We start from the raw sequence: 22,512 nt of genomic DNA on the forward strand, positions 1-22,512 counted from the left end.
CACTACTTGTATCCGAATGCAGGTTTTATTTTTTTATTCATCTTTCTCCATTTGAAGCTATTTTTTTTTTAAGTTATACAAATGGCACTTACAAAAAAAATAATAATAAAAAAAACCCAAAACAAAACAAAACCAAAAAACGAACAAACCCAAAACTTAAATTTTCAGAGTGAGATGTTTTCAGAGAGTCACGACACCCGATAAGAGGAGACAGGAGAGATGTTGACCTAGTGTCACACGGAAGAAGCCGGAGCGGGAGTTACATGGTTCGAACTGCGACAGGGGACGGGGAGGAGGCGACACGGGGCGGGGGGCGAAGGCCAGCGAAAAATGTGTGCCAAGTCACAGGGTCACGCAGGGCTTCATCAAGACACTCGGTCCTTCGAGGGGCACCGTGGTCCCCGGGCGGGCGGGCACGCGGTGCCCGTGCGAGCGCAGGCAGCCCCTGGATGTGAGTGCAGAGCCGAGGTAGAGTCCCAGCCGGGATCCCCTGCGCCGGCGAGGGACCCCGGCCCGGAGTTGTCCCCCTGGCAGGGGACGGGACGCTCGCTCTCCCAGCCGAGAGTTTAGCACCAAGCTCCTATGGAGGCTTATCCCTCCACGTGGCTTTAAGGCTGACGAGCCCCTACCTTGCTTCCGGCAATAGGGACCAGCCCTGTTTTGGCACAGCAGTGATGCTGCGAGCACCCTTGGCATGGGGTGTGGGGGGGAGACCAGCGCTCCCTCCCCAGGGGGGTCCTGCGGGGGAAAAGGCTCCTTGGTGTGTTTGCAGGGAGCAAATACCGGCCCCGGGAAGGCCCAAAGGATAAAGTGCCTTTCAACACCCTAACACGTCAGCATCACCCGTTACAAACAGCGTTATACTCTAAAATGCAGACCTAGTACAGACAACAGCTGGTAACACAGTGCCATGGAGAGCATATATAAATAGAGACTAACAAAAATACTGTTTTGGTCTTTTTTTTTCTTTCTTTCTTTTTTTTCTTTTTTTTCCAGTAGGGTTGCGATGGCATGAGAGCCGAGCCCAGGTGCCCCAGGGGCAGCGGGACCGGGAGCTGCCGCCCTTGGGAACGGGCACTTCCTAATTCAGCATTAGGTGTTCAGTGATTCACTTCACTGTTCCAGTATTTTATGAAAAAAAAAAAAAAAAAAAACAACAAAACAAAACCAAAGGTACTGAGCAAATATCACTGTGCAAAGTTTGCTAAGGAACTTTTCTATTCTGTAAACCAAAATCTGCAGTTTATGCTTCCAGCCACCGCCTGGGAGAGGTTGCATCGGCCAGCCAGGCTCCTGCGGGGACCAAAGCCTGCCGGTGCTGGAGGTGGGCTGGATGAAGCCCCCCACCCGGCACGGGCTTGCTCTGCGTGCCCCCCCCCGCCATCCCCTGCCAGCCACAGCAGCAGGACCAGCCGTGGGGCCGGCGCCTGCCAGGCTGGACCCACCACCGGGGTCTACGATGCTCCTCCAGAGCCAGAAGCACAGGAGGGGCAGAGGGACACAAGGAGCGCGGGGCTCCGCGAGATGAAAAGCTGAGGCTTTCCAGACGGGATCACCCTAAAAAATCATTTCCAGGTGCATGGGCCGGGGGGCGGGGGGTTCGGCTTGCTGGCCCCGACCACGGGGACACGTGCCGGCACGTGCCAGCCCCGTCCCCGGGGATGCTGTGATATGTAAGGCCATCTCTTAGGGCTCAGCTGGGGATGAATCCTGCCCCGAAAGCCAGGAGCGGAGAGAAGCTGCCGGGGGGAGCCAGGAGGAGCCGGCTGAGCCCAGCGCCGTCGCTCTGCCCCTGGCTGGAGCAGGGCGGGATGGGACAGGTGGACACTGGCAACACAGACTGAGGCAGTGCCAGTGCTGATATGGCAGAAGCGAGCACAGAGGTGATCTTATTCCCTTTTTCAATCGAGGGGAGGAAAATAAACTACCTAAGGCGATGCCTGGGGCCGGGGCGGGGGGTACGGCAGTTTCCAAGCCCAGCAAACCTGGAGGGAGGCGGGGGGGGTGGATAGAGACAGACCCCTCTACAAAGCTATAGCCAGGCTGCCCCATCACTTTTCCAGTTCTTACAGAGATTTATGGAGACCCATCTCCCACGTAACGCACCGACTCTACGGCGGGAGGGAAGGGCAAGCCAGTCTGAAAATCCTTTTACAGAGAGGAGAAACAAAACCCAAAAGAAAAAAGGACAGAGGAGGGAAAAGAAAAGTTGGCAACGGGAGATACGCTAAAGTGCATTAATATTCCCAGAGGGTGGAGGCGTCAATGGCGTCGGCGGATGCCTTGAGGACCCCAGCATGGTCACCCTTCAGGTATTTGCCATTGATTTTGATAGCCACTTTGTTATAGTCGCAGAACTCAAAAAAGAAGTCCACGGGGGTGTCGCTGCTGCTGGTGACGGACGACTCGCTCCCCACCATCCAGTACTTCCCAGTGGCATCTGCAGGCAGAGGGGAGAGGGGACGAGGTGACCCCATGAGCCACCATGGGGACCCTAATGGCCATCACCCCCCCAGCCCACACGCACCCCTGGGGACTCACCCTTGATGTTGTAGGCCCCGTCGTTGAACTCCAGCTGGAAGACGTCGTAGGAGGAGCGGTTGGAGTCCAGGGTGCCGGTCACCTTCCGGCACCCAATGAAGCCATGCTCACCGCGCAGGACGATGATGGGCCTGTTGATCAGCTTCATCACGAAATGCTCCGTCTCGCCTGTGCCGGAGGGGACAGGGGCCATGAGAGCGGCCCAGGGGGGCACAGAGCCCAGACCCCACAGCTGGCAGGCAGCAGTGAGGAGGGTGGGCCGTGCCCCCCACCCATTTCTCACCCACCCCATCTGTCCCCCCATCCCGCAGCACCAAGCGGTGCAGCCATTAAGAAAAACTTATTGCCCGCATCCCTGAGCATCACTTGGAAGAGGAGCTTGGCTTGGGGAGGAGTTGTCCGTCCCCTGCCGCCCCAGCGCAGGGGCGGGGGTCCCTTACCTGCTGTCTCCATGGAGGCCGCCAGCTGCCCGTTCTTCTTTGCCGTCACGTACTTGCCGTTGGCAGCTTTCAGGGTGATGCGCTTGTCGCACCACTCGATGTCGAAATAGCAGCTCGCGTTCCTGCGGGGGCAGAGAGGGCGGTCGGCGGGGTGCGACGGATGGGGACCCTGCTGGTGCCACCCCGCCGGCTCGGAAAGGGCCACGGCTGGATCGGAAGACCCTGATTCGATCCATTTTTGTGGGATGAGCCACATCGTGGTGGCCATCCCGATGGGAAGTGCTTGCCCCGCAGGCAGGAGGCAGGCAGGAGGCAGGCAGGCAGCCAAATGCACTTTTGGGGTTTCCGCCCAGCTCTTAGCTAGCGTAGGGTTGAACTGCAGGGTAAAGCATTTCGACAGCCCCAGCCAGCCGGGAAGGATTACGTGGCCCAAGGAACTTCCCGAGCATCGTGGGCGGCAAGCCTCAACCCAGCCCCGACTCCCTGAGGAATTCACTGCCTTCGCTGGGAAGCACTTTGGGGCAAGTGCCTAGGCTGGAAAATCCCCCTTGGATTCCCCTGGGAGACGCAGAGGGGTCCCCGAAGCCCAGGCATGGCCCAGAGCCGCCGGGGATGGGGGACTCACTTTGTGGAGGCGGTGGACTGGATGCCCCCATTGGAGGTGAGGGTCCAGTACTTCCCAGTGTAGGTCCTGAAGGCGCATTTCTTGGTGTCCTTGTTGATCTCCAGCTGGTAGGTCTCCTGGTCACCCTCCTCATCTTGGTTGGCCGAGAGGTCCATCCCTGCAGGGCAGAAGCAGATGGAGGTGGGGGGGTGCTGGGGGGGGACAGACCCCATCCCACCTCCAGCGGGTCCGGGTGCCAGGGCAGCCCAGGAAACCCAACTGAGAGGGGCTCCTGCTCCCCTGGGTGAGCTTTGGTGACTCCTGAATCCCCTGCACACATCTCCCCTCCAGCATTTTGGGCTCAAATCCAGGTTTTCATTTGGCTGCTCAAGTGTTAAGGCCATAAACGAAGGCTGGACTGAGCTGAGGAAGCCATGAGCTTCAGCTCAGGACTCTCCGGCTCCATCACGATTAAGCACCAAGCAAAGACCAACTTAGATATTTCACACAGAAAAGGGCTGTAGTTTTTTCCCCGAAGGTGACAGCCAGGTTATTCAATCCATTAGCAGAGGCCGCCGCACCACCTATGAATCCCCAGCTCGTGGCATGCTTAAGGACCGTGGCACTGTTTTTCATCCATAAATTGTCAAAGCCCGTTGGGGCGGCGAGGTTTGCAGGGAGAGGAGGCTTGGGAAAGCCCTGGAGCAGCCAAGCTTTTCCCTGGCTCCCAAAAACCATCAACACCAGCCTGTTCCCCAGCTCTGTCAGCAGGGGTGACCCATCCCCGCACCAAACGGACGTCGCTGTGGCCATGACCTGGCAGCTGATGGCCATTCCCATCCTGGGCACCAGCCTCGGAGGTGGATGCAGCCAGTCCTGGGGCCACCAGCCACAGTCCTGGGGCCACTGCCGGCCCCCCCCGGGACCACATGCACATCCACCCACAGGCACTGAGCCCAAGCAAACCTGCTTAGTCAGGGCTAGCAGGGCCAAATCCTCTCCAGAGCTCTCCAGCTTGGTGGATTTCTGCCTAAAAATACTTCTGGGATGCGAGTCACAAGCCGTAGCCTGGAGCCAAGCAAGGCGGCTGAGCCGCCGTGCCGGGTTTCAGGGAGGGAGCAGGGGTGCAGTGCCCAGCCCTGCTCCTCCCTGCCTATGTACAGCCACGATGAGCAGAGATGGGCCCCAGCACCACCAGTGGGGCATGGGTCTGTAACCAGTGAGAGCAGCCTGGGAGGGGACGGCGATACGGACCGCGCTTTAGAGGAACCAGATGAGTTTTTCAGAGCAGAAAGCATCCGCGTCCCTCCCCTGCTGCATGGGTGCTACAGGCTCAAGTCTGACCATGCACCTAGTCCTGGAAAGGATGCAACGCGTGCGTGCAAGCTTTCTGCCCAAATCTGCCTTTTCCTGGAGCCAAGAACCTGCTCGTGGGGCTGGCAATGTGTTCAGCCCCGTGCAGCACATTGCCTCCCAGTTTCTCGGCTGCTGGGATTTCGAGTACTGCAATACACAGTTGCTGGGAGGACTTCAGGGACTGCAGCCTTGGTGGCCCTGCACTGGAAAGCCACCAGCAAGTCCTACCAGCTGCACCCAGTGGGTGCTGACCCACCTGGGAAGGGACCATCTACCTCCACACACCGGCTATGGGCCTTGGAAACGGAGATGTCTTCCCCCAGATCCCACAGCTGGGGCAGACACAGCTACCCGGCGGCTTCCATCACCCCCTCTGCATCTCCAAACAGGCATCGGCGTCCAGTGGCCCCCAGGGAGCAGCCTCTACTTTGCATATCAGTCTCCCACCTTTCCCAAAGGGATTAGGCTTTGAAGGCTTTGCTTTGTTGGCTGTAATCTTATCTCCCACGCCCAAACTGTCCTATGGCTGCCACACCGCTGCCTGTTCACAGCATCCCCTCTCCCACCAGGCATCCTGCATCCCGCAGCACCTTCTCCAGCTCCTGATGGACACGCAGCCACCCCCCGCTTTGCTCCCCGGGGTATTTGGGGCAGCGCGGGGGGGCAGAGACGTGCTACACGGCCACCAACCCCGGCCCCACTGGCCAAGTCCTCGGCTCGTGTGGTTGCCCCACTCTCGCCACCTCCCAGCGCTGCGGGGGCCATGCCAGCGGTCAGAGGAAACATTTGGTTTTGATTTTGCACCCCCACCGGGAAAGCAGCGCTGCGGCAGGCTGCTCCAGCCCCCCCCGAGAGCCGTACGCCCACCCGCCCACCGGAGCAGAGCCGGAGAGGAGGAAGAGGGGCTCTGCGGGGGCTCACGGAGAGGGACTGGGCTGCGGGAGGGGATGCGGGGGGACACAGCCCGCCACCCACGGCTGCCTGCACCCCCAAGCCTGCAAGAGCTGCTGCTGCAGTTTGCGTGGGGGGCAAGCGGGCAGAGGCATTTGCTCCTCACCGCGCTTTTAGGTGAAAAGCTCCTTGACCTGCAGGCACCGCGCAGGCAACGGGGCGACCCTGGGGAGATGCTTTGTGCCGCAGAGCAGGATCGGATGGGCTGGAAACGGGATAGCAAGTGCTGGGAGCCTCCCAACACCATCCCCTCTCCCCCAGAGACCCCCACTACAGAGCACAGCAAGCCCACCAGCTCTCCCCCGCCCTGCCGCTGTGCAATTGCCCACGCTCCCGCCGTTGTGCAGAGGTTTGGCTTTCCCCGCTGCCTCGCAGCGCCCAGCAGCAGGAGGGTCTCCCACTGCCCCCTCCCCGAAAGGGGCGCTGGGTTGGGTTACACCGACTCAGCAGAAAGGAATGCAATTACAGCTGGGGCAGAAGGAGGCTTCAAAGGGCTGTAACTGAGCCGGAGCAGGAGGTTTGGGGGGTCAGAGGCAGTAGGACCATGGCAGGTCCAAGAGAGATGTCCCCATGTCCCTGCGGTGGAGGACAGAGGCTGTCCCTCCAGCCACCCCCCCGCCACCACCCCTGCTTTTTGCAGCTCAGGGCTGTTGCAGGGAGCTGGCATCTCCCGCAGCGCCCGGCCGAGCCGCTGCCGCTCCAATCACGCTTTAATTACCGCTCTTGGTAAATTTACAGTCTGGAGCCGGCACGACTCTGCCTGACCTTGACGAAGCTGCTAATTACAGCTGGAGGCGGGAGGGGGGCGAGCACGCCGCGGCAGGGCGGCGCTTCAGGAGGGGTAAGAGCGGAGGCACGCCTGCGCCCCCCAAAATTCCCCGCGTGGGATGGCCTCCAGCTCTGTCTGCAACCCGGGTTTGCTACGGGGGTCTTGGGGACGATGGAGAGGCTGGTGGTGGGAGCAGGGGGGGGGCTGAGGCGTGTGTCCCTAACACCAAGCCCCCTCCAAACAAAGCCCCTGGGCTGGGGAGGAGAGCCGGGGAAGGGCGATGGGGAGGAGAGCCAGCGCTGGGGCAGGAAAGGGCTTCCCAAGTCCTCAGCTGCCGAGGTTTCCAGCCGCTGCCAGCCCCTCGGGTCTGCAGGATGGATGCCCCAGCCCTCGCTGCTCTCCAGCCTAGGACGGCGGATGCACACGGGGGCCCGTGGCCATCCCAGAGCATGCACATGCCTTCCCGCACGGCCCAGAGACAAGCTCCTCCATCCACAGGAGCAGCAGCTTGCTGTGGCCATGCCAACCTCCATACTGTGAGGGGCTGCAGACCCAGCACGGGGGAGCATTTATAGCATGCAAAAGACTTTCCCTCTATATTTTCATGCAGAGGGTGTCCTAACAGCCGTCTTGGGATGCTGGTGAGACGCAGCGTGATGTGCTCCATGGAGAGGAGGCCAAGAGCCTGGAGGACCACGGGCAACCGGTGGAACAAGCCAGCTGGAGCAGCCCCCATGCCCAAACCCACGGGGGGCAGACCCACACATCAGGAGCTGCCTGCGCATGGGCTCTGCTCACTGCCTTTCTACGGCTGGGAGCCGGCAGGGCCCGCAGGCAGCTGCCAGCCCTGCCCAGCAGCGGGAGCAGACGGGAGGCTGCACCTTTCCCATCCTCCAACTCCTCAGAGGCCAAAAGGCTCCCTTCCAAAAAACCCACACTTATGCATGAAAAAAACCCCAGCCCGCCTCTCTCTGAGGAAGCGCCGGCAGCACCCTGCAAAGCCCCCAAGCCTTCGTGGGTGGCAGGGCAGGATTTTGGGTCCTCGTGCCCCAGCAGCCGGGGTGGCTGTGCCCAGCTCTGCCTGCACAGGTCGGGTCTGGTCTCCCTGCAGGGCTCTGGCCCCCTCCACCCCACGCTGCAGCCATGCAAGTGCCCCGAGACTTGTGTCGTCCCCTCCCTGTCCTTCAGATGGGTTTATGTTGCACCCATACATAAATCCAAGCATGTTTTTGTCTAAGAGCAAAGCCTGGAGCACCCAGGGACCATGCAGCTCCTCTGCTGGGGGTGCAGCTCTGCAAGGGGGTCACGGGTGGGGGTGAAACACAGATTTCCTGGAAAACCCACCCCTCCTTCCCTATGGATCTCCTGTGGCTTTGTGGTATCGCCAAGTGCCAACGTGCCACAGATGAAAAGCTGCGTCCAAGCCCACATGCCCCCAGCCGTGCCCCCCATCCCAGAGCCACATCTCCCCACCTCGCTGCGGCACCGAGATGAACCAGGCAGGGAAATCGGCCACGGCTGCAGCCAGCACCGACCCACCCCATGCCGGGAGGACTCCTGGCCCCAGAGCAGAGCTCCCCATCGCCAACCTGGCAGGCCCAGGCACGCTCCTGTCACCACACTGCTCGCTCGCCGCCCTCCCCGGACCCCTCTTCCCAAAATTCCTTGCTCCCGAGTCAGCCCATCCTCTCCCCCCATCAGGGTGGGGAGGCAGGCGGCACACCTCGGCCGGGCGGGGGGCTGGCAGGGGCCCAGCGGAGCGGGGAGGACGCCAGCACTCCGCCCCCGGGGACCCTCGCGCCCACAAAGGGCCCTTTGTTGCCACAGCCGGGGCTAGAAAGGAGCCATTGAGCTGGGGAGGAGGCTGCTTTCTGCTGGCAGCACCCCGACTCAGCTCTGCTTGAAGGTGCAGTGGGGAGATGGGGGCTCTCACAGCCTGGGGCTCCCCGGGGACCCTGTCCTTCGGTGGCTGGAGGCAGGGGAGAGGTGCCAGGGCCACCGCCAGCCCCGGTGCAGAGGCAGGGCTGGCGCCCACCTCATGCCCCCCCCCACCCGGATTGCTGGCGTTGCAGTCCCCAGTGCCCTGTGTGCAGGGGATGGTGACACCAACCATCCCGGGGACAGGGAGGAGGCTCCGAGCCAGGAGCTGACTCGGCACTCGTGGGACAGCGCTGTCCCAAGGCTGGACCGGCTCCAGCTCCCAGCCAGGAGAGCCACAAAAGCCCCGTGGCCGCATCCCTGCTCCTCCCATGGAGGGGGGGGGGAGCACAGCCACTGCCATCCCATCCCTGCTCCCTCCCTGACTCCACATGGGCACAAGCTGCCTTTCTGCCTTTTCCCACGAGCCTGCGCTGAGCCGCAGCCGCTCCCTGCCCACATCCCGCATCCCCATCGGCCTCCAGCGCATCCGCCAGCAGCACGGCGCTTATCAGCTCTGCAGGGGGAAAGGGCTGTCTGCAACCGCTTCCTCCGACGGCTGTTTTTCGGCTGCCTTCTCCGTAACCTTGGGACAAGGCGCTTTCCCGACGGGAGAAGGGAGGGCGAGCCCCAGAGAGCGGCAGCTCCCAGCCTCTCGCTGCTGCCGGGCAGGATAAACCGAGTGGAAAAGGCTTCTGCGGCCAAAACGGACTTAAGTGAGGATGTGCAGCCCCAGCACACCCCTCCCCGCTGTGTTTTGCTTGGAAAAGGGCCGGGCACAGCCCAGAGCCCCCTGTTGCTGGGGAGATTTGTGCCCCCCCCCCCCCCCATCCGTTCCAAATCACACAAAGCCGGCGGGTCCGCCAGCAGCGCTCCCAACCACGCCGCAGGGTCCTCCACCATCGTCCCATCCCACCGTGGGGGACCCGAGCCTGCACATCTCCCCCCCACATCTGGTTTTCCCATCTCCGGTGACAAAGGGCTGCAGCAGCCCTTCCCCCACGGTGCTGCGGCAGCCTCCCGCCATCGCCGTCCTCCTCCTCCTCAAACCCCTGCGCCTGGGCAAATAGTCCCCACTGCCCATCTCTGCAGGCATTTTTTTGTTGTCGAAGGGGCTGCTTTGCAGCGCAGGATTTGCTCTCGGAAAGGAGAAAGGCAGCGAGCTCCCTGCAAGGAGCTGCCCAGGCACGGACGAGGGTTAAGCTGGAACCTTGAAATGTTATATACACACACACAAAAAATTCCCCGCTGCTTGTTCCTCCGGGCTTTGCTGCAGCGAGGCATGCTCACACGCATCCCACGCTCGGCGTGTGCCGGCCTGACTTGGCACGCCAGTGATGTGCCCCGGGGCTCCCACACCAGCCTGGCCGTGGCAGGCAGCCGTGCACCTCCAGCATCGCCCTGCCCACAGAGCAGAGACACCCCATCCTCCAGCAAGCACCCCTCAAATTGGGGGGGGGGGAAGGGGGACGGGCAGGAAGCATGCTGGGTGCTCAAAGGCGGGCGGGTGGCCACATGCCCGGGGAGCTGTGCCGTGTGGCCACGACACTCGAGGCAGGTGGCACGGTGGCCTCTCCAGCGAGCAGATAGATGGGCACAGCGGCACCACCGGGCCTTTGTGCGGGTGGATGTAGGTCACGGCTCAAGGCGGGCGTTTTGGAGAAACCATTTATGTAATGCTGCCAAGGCCAGGGGGGTGGGCGGCACCCCCCCCACCCACCCACCGGGGAACGCAGCCCCACGCGGGGGGAACGGGAGGCTCCCAGGGCGCATGGCTCAGCGATGCTCGGGGAAGGGGGAGTTTGGTGGAGGCTTTGTTGGGTGAACAATGAGCTCCGCAGGTAGGAAGGCGAGGGATGGCAGCCCTGCCGCCTTCATGGCAAGGGAAGACCCCATCCGCCCCCCCGGCCATCCCTGCCCCCCAGGCAGGCCCCTCACCATTCCTCCCCCGTGCAGGGCACCCTGCGCAGGCGATGCTGCAGAAATGGGGGTGCTGGAGGGATGGGGGCCCCCGGGCAGGCGATGCTGGAGGGAGGTGGGAGGGGGAAGGGAGAGGGATGTGGGAGGGGTGCGGGGGATGAGGATGGAGGGACTGGGGAGGGACGGCGGGCAGCCGCGCTGGAGGGGTGCGGGGGGTGCCCGGGAGAGATGGTGACTTCAGGGGAGGGGTGTAGGGACGTGTGTGAGAGGGGGTTCACGCAGGGGGAGGGAGACCCTAAAAAGAGGTGACGGCAGAGGGGTGCCTGGGGCACCCTGTGGGGTTGCTGCTGCAGGAAGGCGGGGGATGCCGGGGGGGGGTGCCCGGGGGGCAGTGCTGCAGGGGGGGGCACTCCGAGGTGGCGACTCCGGGGCGGTGCGGAGGGGGCGATGCCGGAGGGATGCAGGGGGGCAGCTCGGGGCGGGCGATGCCCGAGGGACGACGACGCCGGAGGGATGCAGGGAGGCAGCTCGGGGCGGCGACAGCCCCGGGACTTAGGGGCGGCCGAGGCGTGCGTGTGTGTGTGTCCCATCCCCTCGTACCTTGCCGGGTGGAGACATTCCTGTCGTTGCCGGCTCGGAGCACGACCTGCGGGCAGCTCTGCTCGAGGGCGAAGAGCTCGTCCTTGCCCACCTTGGCGCTTTTGCCCGCCTTGAGGGTGCCGCTGGGTCCCGAGGGGGCGAGGTAGCGACCCTCCCCGTCGCGGAAGGCCACCTTCCCGCAGCGGAACTCGAGGGTGAAGGCGGTGCCGGGCTCGGCGGCGGGGACCAGGCGGCCGTCGCAGCGCAGCAGGCGGTGGTCGCAGCTCTGCAGGCTGTAACGCTGCTCCACGAAGAGGAGGGTGATGAGGGCGTCCACGCCCCACGGCACGTCGCGGTCCACGGCCAGTTCGTCGCGGCGAGGTCCCAGGTGGGCGTAGCGCTTGCGGGCCAGGCTGTAGAGGTTGGCCTGGGGATGCATGGCCAGGTGGACGCTCCATTTCTCGGTGGCCGAGACGGCGGGGGCGAAGCAGGAGAGACGGTCCTCGGTGCCGCCGAAGAAGCGGCGGTGGGGCTCGGACTGCAGCGACCAGCGCCCGTCGCCGTGAGCCACCACCAAGAAGCGACAGTCGGGGCCCGGCTCTTCGCTGTCGCAGCTCACCCGGCCGTCCTTGTCGGCTGCCAGGTACCGGCCCAGGTGGCTTTTGAGCAGCACGGCGCTGGAGTCCTCCCCGTCCTGCTCCAGCGTCCAGATCTGCTTCTTCTTCATGCTGGCGGCCGAGGCGTTCACCTTGAAGCCGAAAGCCTCCGCCGTCAGGTACTTGTTGCTGCAGTTGATGAGCCCGAACTGGATCTGCACCGGCTCCGCCGTCCCGTTCGCCGTCATCCTGCCGCTGCTGCCGCCGCCGCCACCGACCGCCGCTGCCGCCGCGCCCGCCCCGCCGCCGCCTTTATAGCCCCGCCGCCGCGGCGCCGCCCCCCCCGCCCGCCGGGGCCGCCCCCCGCGGCGACCCCCGCCCGCCCCCTCCCCGCCGCCCCCCCGCCGCTCCGGCCGCCGCCGCCGCGCCCCCGCCGCCCCCGCATCGCTGCAGAGCCCCGCGGCGTGGCAGGACCCTCCTGGCGTGGCGAGACCCCCCGAATTGCAGGACCCCCACCCCCTCCACCCCCCAGCGAGACGCCGCTGCGTTGCAAGACCCTTCCCTGCATTACAAAAGCCCCGTGAATTGCAGGACCCCTCGCTTATTGCAGGACCCCCGCTGCATGGCAAGACCCCTCCCTGCATTGTAGGAGCCTCCTTGAATTGCAGAACCCCCTACATTGCAAGACCCCTTGGCATGGCAAGACCCTTCCCTGCATTGCAACAGCCCCCTTGAATTGCAGGACCCCCAAACATTGCAAGACCCTTTGGCATGGCAAGACCCTTCCCTGCATTACAAAAGCCCCGTGAATTGCAGGAACCCCCCTTATTGCAGGACCCCCACTGCATGGCAAGACCCCTCCCTGCATTGCAGAAGTCTCCTTGAATCGCAGGACTCCCCCTTTGAATTGCAGGACCCCCCATACATTGCGAGACCCCTACACACAAGGCGAGTCCTCACTGCATGGCAAGACCCCTCCAGGCATAGCAAAAGCCCCTTGAATTGCAGGACCCCCAGACATCGCGAGACCCCTTGGCATGGCAAGACCCTTCCCTGCATTACAAAACCCTCCGTGAATTGCAGGACACACCCCCCCTTGTTGCAGGACCCTCCACTGCATGGCAAGACCCCTCCCTGCATTGCAGGAGGCTCCTTGAATTGCAGGACCCCCCTTGAATTGCAGAACCCCCCTACATTGCAAGACCCCTATGCGCAAGGCAAGTCCCCTCCAGGCATAGCAAAAGCCCCGTGAATTGCAGGACCCCAAACATTGCAAGACCCCTTGGCATGGCAAGACCCTTCCCTGCATTACAAAAGTCCCCGTGAATTGCAGGACACCCCACACACACATTGCAAGACCCCACTGTATAACAGGACCCCTCCTTGCATAGGAAGAGCCCTGGTAAATTGCAAGACACCCCCCACATTGCAAGAACACCCCCGCTGCATGGCAAGACCCACCCCCACACTGCAAGACCCCCTGTGCATTGCAGGATCCCCTGCATTATAAGACCACCCCCTGCATTGCAAGACACCCCCTTGAACTGCAAGTCCCCCTCCTGCATTGCAAGAATCCCCTCTGCATTGCAAATCCCCATCCCACTGCAAGACTCCTCCGACATTGCTGGACCCCCCCTGCACCCCTCTGCCCCTCCGGGGCTGTTGGCCACGCTGCGGGACAGGAGGGGAGAAGGGTGAGAGATGCCATGGCCCCCCGCCATCTCTGAGCCATCCCAGCGCCCTGTGCCAGGCACCAGCGAGGCTGGAGCGTCTGGGCCTTGGGGAATCTGAATTTCCCCAGCAAACCCAGAAGAAAACCACGGGCCCTCCTGTGCGAGGGGGGTATTTCGAGGCCATTTCTCAGGGTGTAGGTGAGCAGCGTTGCCGTGCGCGTGTGAGGCCACGCTCCGGTGGCACGTACGGCAGGGCTGACCCCGGGATGGGGAGGCACCGCAGCTTGGATGCAGCGCGGGGAGAGCTGCCTGTGCTGCCCAGGGGTGCTGTCCTCTGCTCCTTGGGGACAGGGACATTTCTCAGGTCTGTAATTTGGAAACGAACACAGATAAAGAGGAGCATGGCTGGGGTGGCAGATTTGAAGCCCCCCAGCTGCACGCACGCTCCCGGCTGGGGGAAACAAGGTGTTTGCTGGGGAAATGTGCAGAAACAGAAAATCGGAGAAAGAGGGATGGGAGGGATGGTTTTCAGGCGGATCAGGGAGCTGAACCGCCTGCCCCGGCTGAAGTGGGACAAGGGAAGGGCTGGAGCGTGGGCACGGGTGGGAGGGTGTGACAGGGTGCACTCAGGGCTGGCTGGCACAAAGACTTTCCCGGGGCTCACAGCCCCCCCCGGGGCAGGGATGCATCCAGCCCCCATCTCCCCAGGCCCTCCAGGCTCCACTGGTTCTGCACTGGCCGTACTGGTTAGGGCCACTGTCTCACCTCGGGGCTGCACCACAACCACCCGCCCCTGCCCTGGGGATCGCTGGCACAGCCCCCCTGGGGCAAACCTGCAAGATCTGGATGGGGTTTGTTTTCCTGGATGCCTCCGCCAGACCTGCTCTGTGCTCATGCTTGCCACACAGCCCTGCAAATCGGGACAGACAGACAGACAGACAGACCATTTGCAACCAGAACCAACCCCACAGCCTCTCAGCTGGATTGCAAATAAATCCTCCCCAGCTCCAGTGAGGCAGATCCATGTTTTATCTCACAAACTCCTTTTGCTCCTCTTGCTAAAAGCACCCGGGCGTTAGGACCCGGCTGCAAGGCCGAGCAGCTGCCCAGGCCCACAGCTGCCGGGATCTGCCTTCTCCTGCCACAGCAGGCAGATGGTGGCGAGGCTGAGAAAGAAACGGCTTTTCTGCTCGACAAAAAAAAAATAGCAATTATGCAGGGAAAAAAAAAAACCACCATCCTGTTTTCTCCCCACCGCCCAGCAGCACGGCGTGGATAGCTGGCACTGCCTGGCTCAGCGGGGCCTGCCCTCGCCGAGCGGGCAGCCTGCCTGCACCCACCCTGCCTGCACCCACCCTGCCTGCACCCACCCTGCCTGCACCCGCTGCTTGGGGAGGACGGGAGAGCCCCAGATGCTGTCTGAGATGTCCCCATGAGTCACTGCGGTGGCAAGGGGTACTGTGCCCCCCGGCTTGGGGATGCAGCGGCCAAAACACATCTCCCATGTGCATCCGTGCGAGCCGGGTGCGCTGGAGCAGGAAGAAAGGCGCTGGGTTTCCCTCTATATATTGCATTTCCCGTCGCCTTTGCAAGCCGCCGTGACTAAACGCTTCTGAGGTCACCCTACCCCTTGCAGCCCTCCCACCGCTGCTCCTGCAGGAGACCCAATCCCTGGCGCACGGCATCCATGACAAGGGCTTTCCGGAGCGTGGCCGTGTCCCCGCCGGAGGGGCTGCGTGACTCACCCGCTGGGACTTCAAATAAACCCCGGCTCCAAAAAAGAAAAGCAAAGAGAAAAGGAGCCCCGGTCATGGAGTGACCCTTGTCTTGCCTGCCTCGGGCACAGAAACGCCCTCGGATTTTCATGCTTGCCTGGATGCTTTTTGTTGCAGCTCGGCTTCGTTTGCGAGCGGTCCTGGGGCTTTTAGTGGAGCTTGTGAAATTGGGCTTGAACACGGAGCTGGCGGCCGGGGCCGCTGCAGGGAGGGTGGGTTGCAGGGCACGCCGGCACCGTGCCAACGGCAGGCAGAGAGGGGCTTGGCAGGGGGCAGAGACAGCAAATGCGGCGTACGGCAACGTCTGGTGAAACGTTATTGGGGTGCAATGGGCTGTTTCATCCCTGTGCCCCCCAGGAGGGCAGAGGAGCCATCCCAGGGCAGCGGGAGACGTCCCCAGGGGAAGGGACAGCATGGCGGCAGAGGCAGCAGCCCGAGGCACAGCGGTCGGGGGATGCTTTGGGCCGTGTGTCCAGCCCCCTCCTCTCCTCCGGCACACACAGCCCCTTCGGGCACAGCTGCGTCACGGCATGTCCAGAGCCAGTGCCACCGGGTCACCCCTCGGAGTGTGGCTGTCCTCTGGCTTCAAGCTACATCTCAGCTGCCAGCCTAGCCTGAGCCCTCCTTGTCCTTGCTGGAGCGATTCTGGGGGCTCACTGCGAGGGGGCTGCTCGCAGGTTTTCATTCCATTGGCACCATGATGGCACGGGGAGACATGGGCTGGCTTATGGCTGCCTGCTTCCCCTGGGACTCCTGTGCGCTGCGAACCCCGGCTGGCTGTCACTGGCACGTGCAGACGGATGTCCCGGGGGTGTCAGTGTCCCTTATGGCGGTGGCAGTGACTGCGAGATGGCCAAGGCTGGCCTGGGAAGCCCCCCCAGCGCGGGTACCCCCCTCACCCTGCGGAGGGGGCTTGACAGAGTTTGGGGACCACATTGCCAGGTGGCCACCATCTCTCCAGCCACCTCTGTCCCTAAGTGAGATAGGGCTTTGTGACAACAGGAGCCCTCGCGCAGGATGGGGTTACCTTGTGCAGCCCAGCGAGCTGTCCTCTGGTGGGATAAAGGGCTTTGCCAAAACCACCCGGCAATCAGGGACCACCAGACCGGGGCCAGGAACAAGCCCCAGGCACGGACCCAACACCCCGACCGGAGGTCGCATCTCCCAGGGGACCCCGACATGTCCCTTGCCATGGCTGAGGGCCACAGGGGACACCCCGGGGTGCCCAGCTGCCCCGGCCTCGCTGCCATATGCCACCAGGCAGCTCAGCAGAGGTTCTCCGGCAGCTCTCCCGACAGTTGGCAGGCGCCCCAGCCTCATTAAAATTGTATTAGGCAGTATTTAAAAAAAAAGCAGCAGCACCAGGGAAAACAAAGGGCAGCCCAAAGAGAGGGGCTCAGAGCGGCAGATCACGCTCCGGGGGAGTTTTCCCATGGGATGCTGCCCCGAGGGCCTTGCTCAGCCCCACAACCCAGGATGCAAGGGATGGTGGTGGAACATCGTCGGGGCTCAGACGTGTCCCTGCGTCTCCTGGCCGTCAGGAGCGGTCATGGTACCGGCCATGGCACTTGCTCGGTGCTTTATTAACCGGGTTTATGCTTTTATCCTAATTTAATTGCGTCCGGAGTATAATAAGGGAGGGAAATGCTTGAAGTGCACTGTTCAAAAAGGTTTGGGTGTTGGGCATAGGCAAGCCTCAAACAAATGAAGGAAGAAAGTGGACGGGAAAGCACGTACGGCTGGGCAGTCCTGGGCCTGGGGACTTTGTCCCTCTCTTCCTGCTCGAGCTTGTTTTCTGGTGTGTTTTTTACATTATCAGAAGCTAAGGCGAAAACCTGCCCCTTCCTCCATCTCCCCCCACGGACCCTGCGGAGGTGGGATGGAGGCTGGACCCTGGTTCATCCAGCAGGAGAACAAATTTTATTAGGAAAGCTTAAAAGACCTTTTGTGTAGCGGTTATTAACCTCAGCGGCGGGGACGATGCTCTTTGTCCTGGACCCAGTGCCCTGCCTGGTCCCCGGGAGCTCTGCCAGGGCACCCATAACCCCATGGAAGTGCCCAGGAGCAACAGATGAGAGACACGGGGCATTTTGTGGGCCAAAATAATCAGGTAGCAGGGGATGCTTTCCAGCCTTTCAAAAAAAAAGACAAAAAAACCCAGGAAGAAACAAAGAAAAATCAGGGACGTGTCCATTCTTTGCTGCCTGTCTTGCAGCAAAATGCAGCACATTTTGCGAGTGGAGGGTGTGAGAGCCCTGGGGGCTTTTTGTAGGTTTTTGTAGGTTTTTTGGTAGGTTTTTGTTTTCCTGGGGGAAAAATAAGCTGCGTCCATGTGATGGTGGCAGGTTCTCACAGTGCGTCCCAGTCAACGTGGCGGCAGCCCTGCCTTGACATGCGGTGGTGGGGGAGGCTCTCGCTGGCCGTCGCGGTGTGTTTGTCTCTTGCTGGCTGCCCACGTGCAGCTCGGCAGTGAATTTTGGCCCCAAAACCACTTCAGAGGAGCCTCCGGCAGCGGGTGATGCTGGTTGCCCTCCTCCCCCAGGCTGGGGCCAGGGTCAGGTCGGTCCGTGGCAGCAGGAGGGTGATGCCCAGAGGTGCAACGAGCGTGCATGTGCTCAGCTCTCACCTGCAGCTTGCACCCATCAGCGCAGAAGCTGTGGCCGCGACCCAAACCAGGGGGCCGAGAGGCAGACTTCAGTGCCAGCCCCACCGTCCCCGCTTTTAATTCCTCGCTGCAGCACGGAGTCAGCACGGAAGAATTTGCAAGGAAGAAGAAAGTGTGTTATCAGCATCTGCCCACGCAGCTCTCCAAAATAACACGGCCCCAGCCGCTCGGCAGCGCCAGGCGGAGCAGGTGACTCAGCTTGTGACAGCAGCTCCTTTCTGCTCTGATTTTCTCGCTTGGTCATGCCCAGATCCACGTTTCCCGCTGCGGCCCGTGCACCGTGCCCGATGCACGGCCCCAGCGCCGCCTCCGCTCATGGCCTCGTCCGGGGCTGCCAAAGGGTTTGGTGGGCAGAGGAACAGCACTGCCTGAATCCCCAGGGCACAGTTGATCCCTCCAAACCCACAGCGTGCCGAAAAGCTGGTCTGAGCATGGCTGGGATGGCAGTCCCCATCCCTGGCACGACACTGCTACGATCAGACACAACGCGTTCGCTCCGTCCTCACCCTGGGATGGTGCACAGCGCATCCCAAGGACGACGTAAGAGGGATGGAGAAGCCTTGGAATGGCTGGAAATGTGTCAGAGGGTGGCTGGGAGGGACATCAGGAACAGGGGACAGGGCAAACAGGCCAGGAGGAAGCTGCCCAGGATGGGGGATGAGGAGGAGGAGGTGGCTCATGTTTTTGTGCTTGCCATCATCCTAGCATCTCGCTGCAGGCTCGAGGCACAGTTTGGGGTGGGTGCACAGGCACCCTTTGCAGAATGCTGTTGCAGAGGGCTGGTGTCCAGACCCCCATCCCCACGGGGGCTGCACCCCATGGGTGCATGAGTTTGTGTGCAAACCCCTCCAGCGAGGTGAGGGCTGAGGCTCAGACTGCAGGGAAACCACGGCCAAACCCTAACAGGACCAGGGGGGCTCCCCCCAGACACCCCCGGAGCAGGGAGGCCCATCTCTTTAAGGACAACGTAGCAGTAATAGGAGGAGTAATAGGAGCCAGCTGGGAAGCCCCAGGGATCCCTATAAAGGGCTGGGGGGGGCAGAGGGGAGACATACCTTTTACAGTCTGTGGTTTGGAGGGAGGTGGGTTACTTGGCTCCTTGGTGGAGGTATCAGGGCACCCTGGGGTGGGATGCAGGGCTGCAGCAGCGCAGGCACCCATACCTGCAGTGGGGAGCACTGGGGCAGGTGAGGGCTGCGATTTTGGCCCAGGGAAGGGGCTGGAGGGCAGTTTGAGGATGCAGGGGGGGTCAAACCTCCCTGCCCAGGCACGGCCCCTGCCAGCTGTGCCTTCCTGGGCCCGGAGATCCCCTTCCAGATGGATAACTCCATTGTTGATGGTGAAAAGGGTCCATTAGTCAGGATTAGGAACAGGGCCTTTGGGGATTAGCCCCGCACCTCCCACCCAGCCCTCCCCTGCCTCCTGCGGGTGCTGGGCTGGGGGGGGGGGGTCATGTCTGCCTCCTTGGGGCACCTTCCCCCCCTGCTCTGTTTTCGGATGCAGGAGGGAAGGGGGCTTCTGTTGAGCTGTGGGGCTGAGAAACCGGGGTGCTGGTGGAAAGAGGTGAATTGGGTCCCCAAGTGACTCGATATCCTGCTCCCCATTGATTTTTCTCATGTGCTTGCAAATCCCCCCACCCCCCAGCAGCATTGGCTGCATTGGCCTGCAGCCCAATGCACTGCTCGTCCCCGTGGCACCGCTGGCAGCCGGGGCATGGGACCGTGCCACCTTGGCTACTGATCTGCTGGTGGAGAACGGCTGCTGGAAGGGAGGAGGGAGCCTTTGGGGCAAGCAGAAGCCTCCCAGCTCCTGCTCGGGGCAGGTCATGCTTTTGCAGGGTCAGGGGCAGCTGCAGGCCGGGGGTGCTCCAGGCTGCAGGAGGGAAGGGAGTGTTATCCCAGACCAGGATTTTGGCTCTTGGACAGCCTGGGAGTCCTTGCAGCCCCTCGTTTCTCTCCTTAGGTACCTCCATGCCCATCTCCCTTTAGTATCTGGGCTTCCCATGCATCCTTATAGGGCTCCAGCGAGGCTGGAGGGAGCTTTGCACATGGGGAAACTGAGGCAGGGGGAGCAGATATCTGTGCCTGCACAGGCAGGGGGTGCCCAGCTGTGCTCGCCATGTGGCACGTGGAAAACCACATCTGGGATGAAAATGGAGGCCGTCCTTCCTGCAGGGTCTGCCAGGAGGGGTGGCAGGGCTGGGCTGGGGGCACCCAAAATTTGGCGCCGCTCGTTGAATTGAGCGCGACTCCCTACGTGCAAAGAGGTGCCGGATCTGACCTCCGGCTTGGCAAACCCGGGGGCTTCCCGGTGTGAAAGCGGTGGCCATGGGAGCCGGGGAGGGGCGGGGGGCTTTCACCTCCCCCACCCCTCCCTCCCACCGCTGCCTTCGCTTCCCATTACAGGGGCTGTCAAGCCGGCTTTATCCGCGGGCGAAGGGCTGCGGGGAGACGCGGCAGGAGGGGAGGGAGAGCGGGGGGGGGGGGCTTCTCGGCAGGCCTGCGGCCGGGCTGGCTGCAGGGAGGCCCCCGGGAAGGCAGGAATGCGGGGCGGGGGGGCCGCCGCTGAAACCCAAAACCTCCGCGCAGGGGCCCCGGGTCTCAGCATCCGGCCCTGCGGCGGCTGCAGCCGGGAGGCCCCTCGGCTTCGGGCCGGGAAGGGGCTGCTGCTCCGCCGGGAAAGGGGCTCTGCGCCCCGGGAGTGTCGGGGATGGGGGGTGGGTGGCTCGCCTGTGCACCCCCCCCCCCCTTTTAGTGAAGGTGCTGGTAACCCCTTCCCCAGCCCCCTCCTGCGGTCCCCCGTCAGCCGGGGTTAAGCTGTGCGAGAGCTTCCCGGCTGGAAATGGAGGCTAGAAGGAGAAGAAAGCCCGGATGATGTGGGGCTGGGGGTCCAGGCGGAGCAGAGCGGTTCCCCGGTCCTGGGCATGCACCCAAAAACTGTGCTTCTGGCTGGGTTTCCTGCGGCCCAGGGAAGGCACGGGGTCCCCTGTGCAGAGCCACCCTGAGGGGCACTGGGAGGAGAGGGGATGGGACGGGGACGGGGACTGCTGTGGTTTTGTAGGGCAAAGCATTTGGAGGGGAGCAGGGACCGTGGCAGTGGGGTGGGCTGGAGATGGACGAGGTCCTTGGTCAGTGCGTGGTCCCATGTGTAGCGTGCACAATCCCACATGCAGCTTGCAGCTCGCTGCAGGCAATTTCTTCTGCAACACGCATGTTGGTGTCTGCAATCCTGTGTGCAGTGTGCGCCTTGGTAGATGCGATCCCATGTGCAGTGTGCGCTTCGCTGTGTTCAATCCCGCGTGCAGAGTGCACCTCAGAGCGCGCAATTCTTTGTGCAGCGTGCACGTTGGTGTGTGTGCGATCCCATGCGCAGCACGCACCTGGGAGCGTGCAATTCTTTATGCAACACGCACGTCGGTATGTGCAATCCCATCTGCAGTGCACACATCGGAACACGCGCCTCCACGCGTGTTGGGGTCACACACGCCGAGGTGCGTATGTGCAGTCTGCACCTCGGTGCATGCAATCCTGCATGCAGCGTGCAACGCTGTGCAGGATCCCGGGCGCAGCGTGCATCTCGGCGCAGGCAGTGCTGCATGCAGCGTGTGCGCGGCCCTGCGCGCAGCTCTGCGCAGCGCAGTGTGCATCCCAACAGTGCCACCCAGCAGCCCGGGCGTGCTTTGCAGCGGGTTGGACGGGTGTTGCAGCTCGTGGAAATCCTTGCCAGGGTGGACAATATGGAGACGAACAAAGCGGCTAAGGGGAGTGAGTGCGGAGGCTTTGCTGGGGTCCCTCCAGCCTCTGCAGCGCCGGGGGACAGAGGGGTGTCTCTGGTCCCCTCTGGGGAGGCAGCGTCTCTCCGGGAGCGCATCCCTTGCTTGTGTGCGTCGCTCGCAAACACAAACCAGGGCCCTTAGCAGTCTGGGTGCTGGTGCTGCAGGATTTGAGCCCAGGGTGGGAGTGAGCACCTCGGCAAGGGGAACTGGGTGCCCCAGCACCGGCCCGTTCCTGCTGGTGAAGCCAAAGGCTCGGTGCTGCCAACAGTGGACTCCAACCTGATCGCTTGGGCTGGTTTGTCTTGAGCCGTGATTTCACAAAGTGACGGTGTAACCACACGCTCCATCACGGCCTGATCCAGATCGTGGTACCCGACGCAGGGACAAGAGAGGCTGTGGGTCCCCCAGTCCCCCACTCCACATGATATTTTCAGCATCATCCCCACTGCTGCTGGTCCAGCGGGTGGGACCCGGCCCTAGCACGGACCTGCTCACCCTTCACCAAAGCATGCAGGAAAACTGCATTGGAAAAGCACAAACTACCCCAAAGCAGCCCGGGCCATCCCTCGGGGCTCCCTTTGCCCCCGGGATGCCGCACACCCTGTGGCCCTGCATGCACCTTTGATGTGGCAGGATGTCACCAGAAAATTTCCCCGGTCTTTTATCGCTGGGGTGAATCATTTACCAGGGTGGGCAGGCTGCCTACAAAAGCCTCCTAACAGCCGGTGCCAGCTGAGCGTGGCCAGGACGGCGGGGGGGGTGTCTTGCTCCCCAGGTGAAGCCATGAGCTTCATCGTCGGTTCCTCTGCCCTGTGCGGCGAACCGGTTGCAAAAAGGGAGTTTAGGGGACGGGGCGGACAGTGGGTGCATGGCCGAGATTGCTGCCTGTCCGGGGTGGGTTTGTTTAGCCAGGATTTGGGAAAGCTCTGGAGTGAGAACCCTGCTGAAATC

General features: G+C 62.5%; 1 protein-coding gene across 1 annotated transcript; it reads right to left on the reverse strand.

Annotated features, from left to right (window-relative positions):
- Positions 1 to 1,127: 1,127 nt before the first annotated feature.
- On the reverse strand, positions 1,128 to 11,961 carry FSCN1 (fascin actin-bundling protein 1). Its single transcript, XM_072877860.1, has 5 exons — positions 11,099 to 11,961; positions 3,607 to 3,763; positions 2,982 to 3,103; positions 2,542 to 2,709; positions 1,128 to 2,440 (listed from the first exon to the last, which is right to left on the reverse strand). The coding sequence occupies exons 1-5, from the start codon at positions 11,919 to 11,921 to the stop codon at positions 2,238 to 2,240; spliced, it is 1,473 nt and encodes a 490-aa protein (XP_072733961.1). The 5' UTR covers positions 11,922 to 11,961; the 3' UTR covers positions 1,128 to 2,237.
- Between the last annotated feature and the right edge of the window lie 10,551 nt (positions 11,962 to 22,512).

Source organism: Ciconia boyciana, chromosome 13 (assembly GCF_034638445.1).
Source record: "Ciconia boyciana chromosome 13, ASM3463844v1, whole genome shotgun sequence".
In the NCBI taxonomy this organism is placed as follows: Eukaryota; Metazoa; Chordata; class Aves; order Ciconiiformes; family Ciconiidae; genus Ciconia; species Ciconia boyciana.

Bases quoted from the DNA above. Each gene is read 5' to 3' on its own strand.
- FSCN1 (XM_072877860.1), bottom strand. From the start codon at position 11,921: ATGACGGCGAACGGGACGGCGGAGCCGGTGCAGATCCAGTTCGGGCTC. The intron at 2,710-2,981 runs GTAAGGGACCCC...CCTCCGGCACAG, and splicing joins GGCCTCCATGGAGACAGCAG to GCGAGACGGAGCATTTCGTG. The intron at 2,441-2,541 runs GTGAGTCCCCAG...CTCTGCCTGCAG, and splicing joins CGGGGCCTACAACATCAAGG to ATGCCACTGGGAAGTACTGG.